At 42.8% G+C, this 12897-nt stretch overlaps 1 protein-coding gene across 2 annotated transcripts in view; it reads right to left on the bottom strand.

Moving 5' to 3' along the window:
* Positions 1-12897, bottom strand: part of NRXN3 (neurexin 3) — a 1709419-nt gene that overhangs the window by 1435794 nt on the left and 260728 nt on the right. For both annotated transcript variants that reach the window (XM_078393277.1, XM_078393271.1), the window contains one exon: positions 11004-12161. In XM_078393277.1, coding sequence (XP_078249403.1) covers positions 11004-11712 — 709 coding nt within the window. In that variant the 5' untranslated portion in view covers positions 11713-12161. The remainder of the gene's footprint in view (positions 1-11003; positions 12162-12897) is intronic.

The raw sequence follows: 12897 nt of genomic DNA, 5'->3' as shown, positions 1-12897 counted from the left end.
TTCTGAGGATGAATTTGGCTCAGTGCAGGGTGACAGCACAGGAGAGCAAAACCCAGAACTCAGAAAATTGCTCATAGCCCAACAGCATGAACTGAGGATGAGGCAATTTGAAGTGGAGGAAAGAGAAAGAGAGAGACAGAGACAATTTGAATTGGCATTGGAGAGAGAGAAAATGGCGTTTGAATTAAGAAAACTGGAACTGATGAACCAGAACAATAATAATAATAGGGATTCTGAGGGAGGCCAATTGTCTAAAGCTGACCTGAAGAAATTCCCTGTGTACCACAAGGGAGATTGTCCTGAGGTGTTCTTTTCCTTAGTGGAAAGAGCGTTTGTGGACTTCTCAGTGAGGGAAACTGAGAAGATGACCATCATGCGGTCTTTAATCAGTGGGAGCCTGGCTGAGGTCTATGCCGAGATGCCTGAGGAACTGATGAAAGATTTTGCAGAGTTTAAAAAACTGGTGTTTGCCAGACATGGGATAAATGCGGAGCAGCTGAGACAAAGATTCAGGTCCCTCACCAAGAAGCCAGAGCAGACTTTTACCCAAGTGGGGGCCCAATTGGTGAGGCTGCTTGAGAAATGGCTATCGCAGGAGGGAACAGAGACCTATGAGCAGCTTAAAGACTTGATAGCACTGGAACAGTTCTATTCAGTCCTGCAGGGGGAATTGAAATTCCAGGTGAGGGAAAGGAAACCGAAATCTGTGGCAGAAGCAGCCGGGATCGCAGATTTTATTTCCCAAATAAGAAAGCCCTTGGGTGAGGGGAAATCTGTAGGTAAACCCAAAGAAACCTACAGCAAGTACTCTCAGGGACCAGGGAAAAGCCAGCAAGGGGGAGGGGCCCATGGTGAAGGGAAGCCCTCAGACATGAAACCAAGACCTCAGATTTTGGAGGGAAAACCAAAACAAGATGAGAGAGAATCAAAATACACCAGAAAATGTTATTTCTGTCAGGGAAAGGGTCATCTAATCTCAGAGTGTGAGAAATTAAAGCAGCTAAAAGGAATGGTGCCTCAGGATTCTAGTGGGACCAAGCCAAAAGCTGTGTTCTGTGTCCAGAAAGAGCAAGGCTCAGTGTCACTGAGGGAGCCTGTTGCCATGGCTACTCAGTCTGGAACAGCTACCTCTGCTGATCAGGCTGAGGAAAATGGTCCTCTTGTGGAGGTAAAGCGCTGCTTGCTGGTGAAAACAGATTCTCAGTTGTTTGAGACAGCAGGGGTGGACGTAGGAATACTTGACCGTCAGTATAGGGGGCTGCGGGACACTTGTTCCCAGGTAACCCTGTGCCATCCAGATATCATCCCTCGGGAGTTTATAATCCCAAATGAGAGCATGAAGGTGGCAGGGATTGAGGGGCAGGTAATCTCTCTGCCAGTAGCAGAGGTACCTGTCAACTTTCAAGGCTGGAGGGGAGTTTGGCGGCTAGCGATTTCATCGACTCTGCCAGCAGCCGTGCTCGTGGGAAATGACCTGGCTGAACATGTGAAACGGGTGCTAGTGATTACACGCTCACAAGCCACCACGGGGACAGTTCAGGGGGGTAATGATGAGCCAGAGACGGAAGCAGAGGGGAGTTCAGAAGCTGTGGTGGGAACCTTAACCACAGACAGCAGATTTGGACAGGAGCAAAAGGCAGACGCCACTCTCCAAAAGTGTTTTGAACAGGTGACTGACGCCCAGCTAACACCTGAAACCCCAGTGAGATTTCTGGAGAAAAAGGGGATTTTATATAGAGAGACCCTGAGGAATATCTTAAAAGGGGGAGATGGGATCAGAAGTCAACTGGTGGTACCTGAAAAGTATCGCCCCATGATCTTACAAAGGGGGCACTCTGACATGTTTGCTGCACACTTAGGAGTGAACAAAACACAGCAGAGAATCACACAGAATTTTTACTGGCCTGACATAGGGAAGCAGATCAGGGAGTTCTGTAAACAATGTGATGTGTGTCAAAGGCAGGGGAATAACCGCGACAGGACCAAAGCAAAGTTGTGCCCTTTGCCTGTGATTGACACTCCGTTCAAATGCATAGGGGTGGATATTGTGGGACCTTTGCCCAAGGCCACAAAGAGGGGGAACAGGTTCATTCTAACAATTGTGGACCATGCCACAAGGTATCCTGAAGCCATACCCTTGACTAACATTGAAACTAACACAGTGGCCGATGCTTTGGTGGGGTATATGTCCAGGATGGGATTTGCCTCGGAGATAATCACAGATTTGGGCGCATCGTTCACATCAAAGCTCATGAAACGCTTATGGCAAATCTGTGGAATTAAGCACAAGGAAACCACTGCTTATCATCCGGAAAGTAATGGGTTAACTGAGAAGTTCAATGGGACTCTAATGCGCATGATTAGGGCTTACTTGGCAGAGAATCCAAACAATTGGGACCAGAAGCTGCAATCCCTTTTGTTTGCTTATCGATCAGTGCCACAAGCCAGTACCGGGTTCAGTCCATTTGAACTTTTATTTGGGAGAAGGGTGAAAGGGCCCCTTGATTTGATCAAACAAAATTGGGAGCAGATCACCCAGGATGACCCACAAGACGTTGTGACATACATAGACACCTTGATGAATGACCTAAGGAGAAATCTAGAGCTGGCAGCAGAAAACCTGCAAGCTCAGAAGGTCAGACAGAAAACATGGTATGACCACAAAGCTAGAGAGAGGCACTTTGACCCAGGGGAGGAAGTGCTTTGGCTTAGGCCCTGCAGAGAGAATAAACTGCAGCTCAAATGGGCAGGACCATATAGGGTCATTTCCAAGATGTCAGACCTGAACTACCTAATAGAGCAGGAGGAGAACCAAGCAAGGAGGGTGGTTCATGTGAATGCCCTAAAACCCTACTACAGAGGGGAACAGAGGGTTTTGTTCGCGATAAAAGCAGCTGAGAGTGAGGAAGCTGAATTACCCTTCTGGGAGGGTAGAGGGGAAGTAAAATACAACCCAGAGGAGGTAAAGATCAGTCCTGCACTCACCCAAGACCAGCAGCAAGAACTAAAAATGCTGCTTAGTAAATATCAACAGGTGTTTTCCAACAAGCCGGGGATAGTGAGGGGAGTGATGCATCGGATCCACACAGGGGATGCACCCCCGCAGGCAGTATCCCCATACCGAGTAACGGGACCCTATAGGGACAAGGTGCGGAAGGAGCTGGACGAGATGCTGAGGGAGAACATAATCGTCCCCTCTTCTAGTCCTTGGTCCTCTCCGATAGTCCTTGTGGACAAGCCTGATGGGAGCATTAGGTTTTGTGTTGATTACAGGAAATTAAACCGTGTAACCACTCCTGATGCCTACCCAATGCCCAGGCTAGACAACCTGATTGAAACCATAGGGGGTTGTCGGTTCATTTCATCATTGGACCTGGTAAAGGGATATTGGCAATTAAGAATTGATCCCAGGGATCAAGAAAAGACTGCCTTTTGCAGCCCTTTTGGTCTCTATGAGTTTCGAGTCCTGAGCTTTGGTCTCAGAAATGCACCAGCCACATTCCAAAGGCTGATGGACCAGACCTTGGCAGGGCTCAGTGACTTTACAGTGGCCTACATTGACGACATAGGGATCTTCAGTAATACCTGGGAAGATCACCTGATACACCTGGAGTTAGTGCTGCAGAGGTTAAGTGCAGCAGGGCTAACAGTAAAGGCCAGCAAGTGTCAGCTGGGTAGCCCAGAAATAAAATACTTGGGTCACATGGTAGGGGGAGGAATGATAAAACCCCTGGAGGCCAAACTAGAAGCTGTTCGGGATTGGCCTAGACCCAACACCAAGAAAAAGGTCAAATCATTTCTTGGGTTGGTGGGCTACTACAGAAAGTTCATCCCGAGGTTTAGCGAGATTGCGGCTCCGCTGACCGATCTGACGAGGAAGACGGCTGATGACCGCATCCCGTGGACCAGCGACTGTGAGGCGGCGTTCCAGAGGTTGAAGGAGGCGTTAATCAACTATCCTGTCCTGCGTGCTCCAGACTTCGACCGGGAGTTCATCATCTACACCGATGCGTCTAACAGCGGGGTAGGAGCAGTTCTGTGCCAGGAGGATGAGAATGGTGACCAGCATCCAGTGTCCTACCTGAGTAGGAAACTTCAAAAAGGTGAGAGACATTTGGCAACCGTGGAGAAGGAGTGTTTGGCCATAGTCTACGCGATCCAGAAGGCCAAGCCTTACATCTGGGGAAGACATTTTGTTCTGTGCACTGACCATTCACCATTGCAATGGTTAAAGACAATGAAAACCCACAATAGCAAACTTATGAGGTGGGCTTTAAACCTACAGGACTACGACTTTGAAGTGAAGGTGGTCAGAGGGTCAGTGAACTGTGTTGCTGACGCCTTATCAAGAAGACCTGAAGATTGAAGACGGCGAAAGAAACATGGACTATGTGTATATATTGGTGACAAAAAGTTAAATGTACCTGGTTTTGAATTTGGTTTGTATGAATAAAGGTAAATTGATGTAATGTATATGGTATATGTTTAAATGCCTATTTGCTATGGTTAACTTAGAATGTAAGTATAAGTAAGTATAATATGGTATGTATAACTGTTGTTGTGTATTTTACCCAGGTTGTTTTTTGGTGAAAAGCACGTTAGCTTTCCCCCTACAAAACAACTTATAAAGAGGGGAGGTGTTACATACAGCATTGATGTTACCTGTCTGTCATGGGTTTGGAGGGAAAGTTCCATCCTATGGGGAGTGGAAGGCGGGACATCAGGAGGAGGGGCTGTACTGTATATATATGTGGAGCGTGTGTGGTGAAGTAGAAGAGGGAGATGCTGAGAGACACTGGGTTGTGACGAAGCAGCAGCTGGGAAGAAGAAGCTGTTGTGGGAGTCTGTGTGTCAGACAGGGTACTACTGTGTGTCAGAGTACCAACCTGATAGGTTCAGGTGTCTGTTGGTTAGCCAGAACTGATAGGTTCAGGGTCTGTGCTTTAAGTTAAGGGTTCTGGGTGAACCAAACTGTATGCTTGTATGAGTGAGAATAAGCCACGTTACTTTATTTTATTCACCTAATCATTTTATTATCCCTGTGTGTATTTAAAATAAACCTTATTCCTTGTTTGTTTGAAAATCCATCCCTGGTCTGTGTGACTTCTTAAAAGGAATGGTTGGTGGCAGCTTAGTGTAACTGTGTGACATATCCCAGTAGGTCTGGGTTTGTCACATCCGGGACGTCCAGATCTTTCTGGTATAATTCTTCTGTGTACTCTTGCCACCTCTTCCCTTGCATTTTGTTTCCCTTCTCTTCTCTACTATTTGTACGGCTTCATTGGACAGCCATTTTGCTTTCTTGCATTTCCTTTTCTTTGGGATGGTTTTTGTTGCTGCCTCCTGTACAATTTATTTATTTATTTATTTATTTGATTTTTACCCCGCCCCTCTAGACCATGTCTACTCGGGGCGGCTATGTTACGAGCCTCCATCCATAGTTCTTCAGGCGCTCTGTCCACCAAATCTAGTTCCTTAAATCCGTTCTTCACTTCCACTGTGTATTCATAAGGGATTTGGTTTAAATGATACCTGACTAGCCCAGTGGTTTTTCCTACTTTTTTCAGTTTAAGTTAGAAGTTTGCTATAAGAAGCTGATGATCAGAGCCACAATCAGCTCCAGGTCTTGTATAGAGCTGCTCCATCTTTGGCTGCAGAGAATATAATCAATCTGATTTCGGTATTGCCCATCTGGTGATGTCCATGTGTAGAGTCGTCTCTTGTGTTGTTGGAAAAGAGTGTTTGTGATGACCAGCTTGTTCTCTTGACAAAACTCTGTTAATCTTTGCCCTGCAATTTGAACTCCAAGGCCAAACTTACCTGTTGTTCCTTTTATCTCTTGACTCCCTACTTTAGCATTCCAATCCCCTATAATGAGAAGAATATCTTTCTTTGGTGTCAGTTCTAGAAGGTGTTGTAAATCGTCATAAAACTGGTCAATTTCAGTCTCCTCAGCATTAGTGGTTGGTGCATAAACTTGGATTACTGTGGTGTTGAAAGATCTGCCTTGGATTCGTATTGAAATCATGCTACCATTTTTGAGATTGTATCCTAGTACAGCTTTTCCCACTCTTTTGTTGACTATGAGGGCTACTCCATTTCTTCTATGGGATTCTTGCCCACAATAGTTGATAGGATAATCGTCTGAATTGAATTCGCCCATTCCCATCCATTGTAGTTCACTGATGCTTAGGATGTCAATGTTGATTCTTGCCATCTCCTATTTGACCACATCCAGCTTACCAAGGTTCATAGATCTTACATACCACTTACATGGTTCTAAGTAAGTCAGCTGACCACAGGGAAAAATGGGGTGATTCATCTATTTAGACCACTGCCTCCAACAGGATAGGTCCATATGGGTTGAAAGCTAACATCCGTAAGTTGTTTTTGAGTTATCCAATAGAAGTATTATCCCTCCTTGTGCACAAAGAATATGAGTTTTTTTTTCCTTTCACCAAATTACAAATCACAGTATTCTAAGGATGGAATCTGGACAGTTAAGTGGCATCAAACTGTTGTATCTGTTATCAAAATCAGCAGCCATATCTTTCCACTCCAATTGCAAAATCTTTCCACCCAGCACCACCCACACTGTGGCTTCTGGACATGTACCTCCCATTGATAGAGACATCTATTATTGAACATTATTCTTAATATCATGGCAAATTTTCCTACAAGTTTTAGTACACTCACCAAAATAACAGTAGCTGGCAATGTTACATGTTCATTCACTTTCCTTATCTTTCTGGATAGTGGATAAACAAGACTTTCCATACAAATTGTGCCCATACTTCCTTACCAATCACTACTTGCTTACTCTCTTATGCAAGCAGCGATTGATTGAAACCAGATACAATGCATGTAGCAAGCAAGTGATCTGTACCGGTGAGGAGTGAGCAATGAATACACAGGGCATGTCAGACAGGCTCAAATATATTTTTCCTCTTAGCTTTGATAAAAGTATCCATGATCGCCACAAAATTCTGCTAAGTATGCAAGCCAGCTCCTAGGAGCTTCTGCAACTGAATTTATAGATTTTTAGTTTTGCTCTCACACTACTATATTCCCCCCAAAATAAGACAGGGTCTTATATTAATCTTTGCTATAAAAAATGCATTATGGCTGATTTTCAGGGGATGTTTTATTATTTTTTTCAACAATCTACATTTATTCAAATACAGCCATGCCATCTTCGTCTGATTGCTGCATAATGGTGGAGGGCATGGTTTCACTTAACTGGGGCTTATTTTTGGGGTAGGGCTTATATTACGAGCATCATGAAAAATCACACTAGGGCTTATTTTCAGGGAAACAGGATACCAAGGATTGGATTTCTTAGACAACAGCCCCCTCCCCAATTCTTACAAATACCAATCTCTAGAATGTTTACTTCTTTCCCAGTGATGGCAGCAATCATAATTGATACAGTGGTGCCCCACTTGACGCTTACCCTGCATGACGTCGAAATCGCTTTATGAAGAGTTTTTTGTGATCGCTATTGCGATCGCAAAACGATGGTTCCAATGGGGTCCAATCGCTTGACGTCGATTAGGAGCCTGCTTGGTGAACCATTTGTTCGCTAAACGATTATTTTTCCGGCTCCGCAAAATGGCTTCCCTTCGTAAAATGGCTTTCCTCCCTTCGCAAAATGGTTGTTTCCTAGACCCCTGCTTCAGAAGACAGCGACTTTAAACAGCTGATCGGCAGTTCTCTATGGGCAGTCTTCACTGGATGATGAGGTATTTCCCCATTGGAACGCATTGACCGGTTTTCAATGCATTCCAATGGTTTTTTTTCTGCTTGACGACGATTTCGCTTAACAGCGATTTCAGGGGAACTGATTATCATCATCAAGTGGGGCACCACTGTACTCCCTTTCCTTCCTGGAAAGCAGACTCTTATGAAATTTGAGGGGGGGAATTAGGCTATTCAGGACTCTGCGAGAGAAAATCTAGCAGAGATACCTCCAAAACCTGGAAATGAGCCTGTTCAGGGGAAGGCATTCAATGTGTTGCTAATATGAACAATGCTAAGTTGTTAATGTTTTTTTAAAAAAACCAGGCAGAGGGTTTTAAATCTGTGAATGTGTGAGGTACTTTGCAGGACTTCTCCAAATCTTTCGGTAAGAGATTTCACTGTGCATTAGTGTTTACTAACTGGAACTGCAGTCTGTATTAATAAAGATGGGATACTGTTGATGGAGGTTCACTACCAGTAGGGTTAGCTAAGTGTTTATTTATATATGCCCTGTTTCCCTGAAAATAAGACCTAACCTGAAAATAAGGCCTAGCATGATTTTTCAGGATGTTCATAAAATAAGCCCGACCCCAAAAATAAGCCCTAGGTAAGTGAAACACTGCCCTTCACCATTGTGCAGCAAACAGACAAAGATGGCATGGCCGTATTTGAATAAAGTAGATTGTTGTATATTAAAAAATCCCCTGAAAATAAGCCCTACTGCATTTTTGGAGCAAAAATTAATATAACGCCCTGTCTTGTTTTCGGGGAAACATGGTATCTCCCCATCCACTAAATGAGCTTGTTGTGGTTTTGCCATCTACAGACAGAGGGATCAATCGATAGCCACATAATGGCCTAAGCTCTGTTGACAGAACTCATTATTTTATAAACAAACAAACAAACAAATGTATACACTGCATTTACCCACTAAAACAATAGCTATGGATCAAGTCTCAACAGCTCCAGCTAAAGGCAGTGGCGAACTCAAATCTGATGAAGAGCAACAAGCAGTGTTAAAACTCATTACCTACTGAAAAGGACAGGGGAGAGCTAGCTTCCTGTTGAAAAGGAATGCCATCCTTTAAAACGAGATCAGGAATCAAGTTAATAATTGACACACCAAAATCAAAGACAAGCGATTTGTTTTAGCAATGGAAAAGTGAGAAAAGAAAGGGGAGGAAAGCAGCAAACCTATAAGAAGGTTACCAGCATAACATCAGTTCTCTTTCCATCCACTTAGAGGAAATGGGCATTATTTACTATCTAGACAATAATTCATTGGCTGGCTTTACAGCTCAGTGGTTTAGGTATCTATCTGGCTGCAGAAACCAAAGGTTGGGGGATTGATTCCCCACAGTGCTTCCTGGGAGGAGAGCTAACTTGTGTGGCCTTAGGCAAGCTGCACGGTCCTAGGATGCCTGCAGAAGAAGTGACTGCTAAACCACTTCTATGTATTCTCTACCTAGAAAATCCTGGAAAGGGTCCCCCATAAGTTGGAACTGACTTGATAATATGTAACTCTTATTAATAATTAAATAACACAACCACGTGAACAAAACTTGAGCTCTTTTTTGGAATTCCTCCTTCCTAAATACTGTTTGTGACATTTGTTTTTATTTCTTTTGGGATGTGGGTATACATATATTTTGGGCCTCTTCATCTTGCTTCTTAGATAGAATGATGTAATACCAAAATGAACGTGTAGCCACAACTCACAAGAAAATAAAATGACACTAATGTAGGAATAAGCCTTCACTGGGAATTACACAGAGGGTAAGCTGGCAAAGGACTGAAATATAGGGAACAGTTTTACACAAATAAGTAAACACCAGAAGCAAATGAAAACATGAAAATGTTAATTAGTTTTCTTAATTTTTGTTTCATATATTGGCACCTTTCCAGTATTTTGCTTGAATTTTTATTTATTGGTTTATTTTAAAATTTCTTGTTACATTTCTGTTTCCAGAACCAACATACATACCCACATTTCATCTATTATTCCCAAATCCTATATATTGTGCCTAGAATCATAAAACTGATCAAAACCACCCTGCGTTTTGAACTCACCCTTCAGTACCACCTCATGTTGAGTATAATGACACATCTGAAAAAGTCTTTTCCCCAGCCCATTCTTTTGAACATTCTAGATCAATGGAAGGCTGAACAGGCAAATTAGGTAAGGTTATAGAAAACAGAGGGCAACACTGTTATCACAATGGTACACATTCTATATATTTAGTTATAATTTTAAAAGGCATTGCATTCAGTATCTTTGAGCCAGCTCAAGAGCCTGTGAACACTATGTAATGATGAATCTGGTTAGATAGAGCAAGGGCACAACTAAACCTTACTCAAAAACTAGAATTGAAAAAATTGAATTATGCATTCAGGCCATAAGAGACCTTATCAATACCCATATACAGTGGTGCAAAAATCGCTGCTAACCGAAAACATCGCTAAGCGATTTTAAAAAGCCCATAGGAATGCATTGAAACCCCTTCAATGCGTTCCTATGGGCTTAAAACTTACCTTTAAGCAAAAATCCTCCATACAGTGGCCATTTTCACTGCCCGGTATGCGAGGAATCCGTCCCTAAACACAGCGGGTGGCCATGTTTTTCTTCCAGCGGCCATTTTGGAACCGCCGATCAGCTGTACGAAAAAGATCACTATGCGATAATCAGGAAGCGAAACAGCTTACCGATCATTGCAAAGCGATTTTTTCCTATTTTAAACATCGCAATGCAATCGCTTTTTCGATCGCAAAATCTTCATCGCTAAGCGGTTTCATCGTTAAACGGGGCGCTCATTAAGCGAGGCACCACTGTACTTAGTATATTTATTCTTCCATCAACACATAAAACAGTGGTTCCCAACCTTGGGTAACCCAGGTATCCTTGTACTGCAATTCCCAGATACTCAAACCAATACAGCTGTGGGGAAAAGCTTCTGGGAATTCCAGTCCAAGAACACCTTGGTTACCCAAGATATAAAGGTATGAAACAGAATAAATCTTTGCTCTCAGCTATTATGCCCTTATCTAAGAAGAGAGGGAAATATGAGCTTCTTCTTCCATGAACTATTCTACTATTTCTTATAGCATCTGGCATGATTGGATAATAATGTGTAGCCTTCTTGTGATTCCGAACAACAGTAGATATTTTGAAATACTAGAATGGAGAGAAACAAACAGGATCTAGTGATGAATAGAAAGCTATATTGCATGGCAGGAAGGAAAACCCAAGCACAAACCCTTCTTACCTTCAGAACAGAATTTCCCAGCATATCCAGTGGCTGAGCAATCACACTGTGGCTCCCCATCCAAAAGGAAGCAAGTTCCACCATTTTCACATGGGTTCTCTGTACATAGCCCTTCCATGTCCAAGCGGACTCCTTGGTGGCCTAAAAGCTGGGGTTCTGAACTGCCGTACTTCAGGTCCAAAATAAATCCTTTAAATGGTGGCTCACTCAGGACGCTGTCCAGGGTCAAGGCTGCAGGGCGAATATCTGATGGGACGCCTCCCACAAAGAGGTCACTTACAATATTCATGTACTGGCGCTGTGGGCGTACCTCACCAGGCTTGGCTTCTCCATCCAGCACTAGAACTGTCCGGAGATGGTTGCGACTAACCATCAAGAAGTGTAGGTTGCTGTCATTGACCTGTTTATCCGTAACTACAGTGGCCTCAGCGCAGTCCACACTGAACCGGAGCTGAATACGCCCATCCACCAAAGACAAACAAAGAAAATCACAGACACCGCCATCATCAAAGTAGAGCAGAAGCCCAGCTGAGACATTCGTTTTCAACTGGAAGCTGAGGTCACTCCGTGTGCTCGCATCCCAGCGGAGGTAACGGGCCCACTGATTTGGAAGGCCCATGAACTCAAGTCCGAGACAGAGGCTGAGTAATGAGCCCAGCAATAAGCTGATCTTCAAGGTCAAAGAGGCAGATCGGAGGGTAAAGCCCATTTTTGAAACCTTGCTTATTCTTAAGAGAAAAAGAATGCAAGCTACCTTGGCTCTGGTGAGAGGCACCACAGCCGTTTAATTCCACCAGTGAAAAAGACACGACTGGAGAGGCAAATTTTTCTTTGTCAAGGAAAGATCTCAGCTATCCCTTGGGATCCAGAGGCCTTTATCCTAGGAGAAGAACAGAGTAAGAATTCTTCAGATGTAATGTTTTGGGGTGGGGTAGGTTTCCAGGTGTGACCCCAGCCCTTTCCAGTGAAAGGCAGAAGCAGAGTCACCACCCAATCTCCAAATTATGGTCCCTTAGAAGCAATGATGGTGGCAGCAGATAATATATAGTAGCAAACTCATTAAACAATTGAATCCGTAGACAGAAAAATCAAAGTCAATCTGCATTGTGTACTGAAGATGATCCAAACCCTAATTCCTCACTTCTTGGCAAGTAGGCCCTAAAGAGATAAAATAAGAAAAGGGGAAAAAATAATTATATCCATTATGGATGTACTTATTTTGTACACACACTGACTAAAATACATCTATTTGTTCAAGCTGGCTACCAAAATATTGTTTATCATTATGTATTTATATCCTGTTTTTCTCCCAAAAAGGCACCTAGAGCTTAACAGAACATAATCACAAAATATAGTACAATACAAAACACGGATGTAAACAAACAAATTCTAAAAGCAATAGCAAAAAAACACCCTAACAAAACACTAGCACTTGAAAGACTTAAAAGGAAACAAAAAACAAAAAAAATTAGCACAAAGATAGATGTCAACACATTAAAACAGGCAACAATAAAACTACGTGCTATATGTTAAATGCTAAACAAAATTTAAAATGACTGATTTCTGGCAAAAGAGGAACTGAAAAAGCAGTCTGGAACTGTGCTGCCTCTAAAGAAATAGCCCTGTGTTCCCTGCTTTTTTTGGCACTTTTAATACATAAATAATTTTATAAATTATTTGTAAACAATGTAATTTCCCCATAAAACAGCTGTAGCATGGTATAAATAAAGACAGAAAAAACATAAAGAATTATAGGATATAAGCCAGGTTAGCAAAAAACAAGATGTAGTGCGAAGACAATGAACTACATTGTTGAAATTTTAAATAAAGCAAGTTACAGATCCATGATAAATAAGGAATGATACCGAATGTAAACTACAAACATCATTCAGGG

The sequence above is a fragment of the Pogona vitticeps genome, chromosome 1, assembly GCF_051106095.1.
Source record: "Pogona vitticeps strain Pit_001003342236 chromosome 1, PviZW2.1, whole genome shotgun sequence".
NCBI classification, from domain to species: Eukaryota; Metazoa; Chordata; class Lepidosauria; order Squamata; family Agamidae; genus Pogona; species Pogona vitticeps.
The sequence above is the reverse complement of the archived record's forward strand: the minus strand, read 5'-3'. Positions and strand labels throughout refer to the sequence as shown.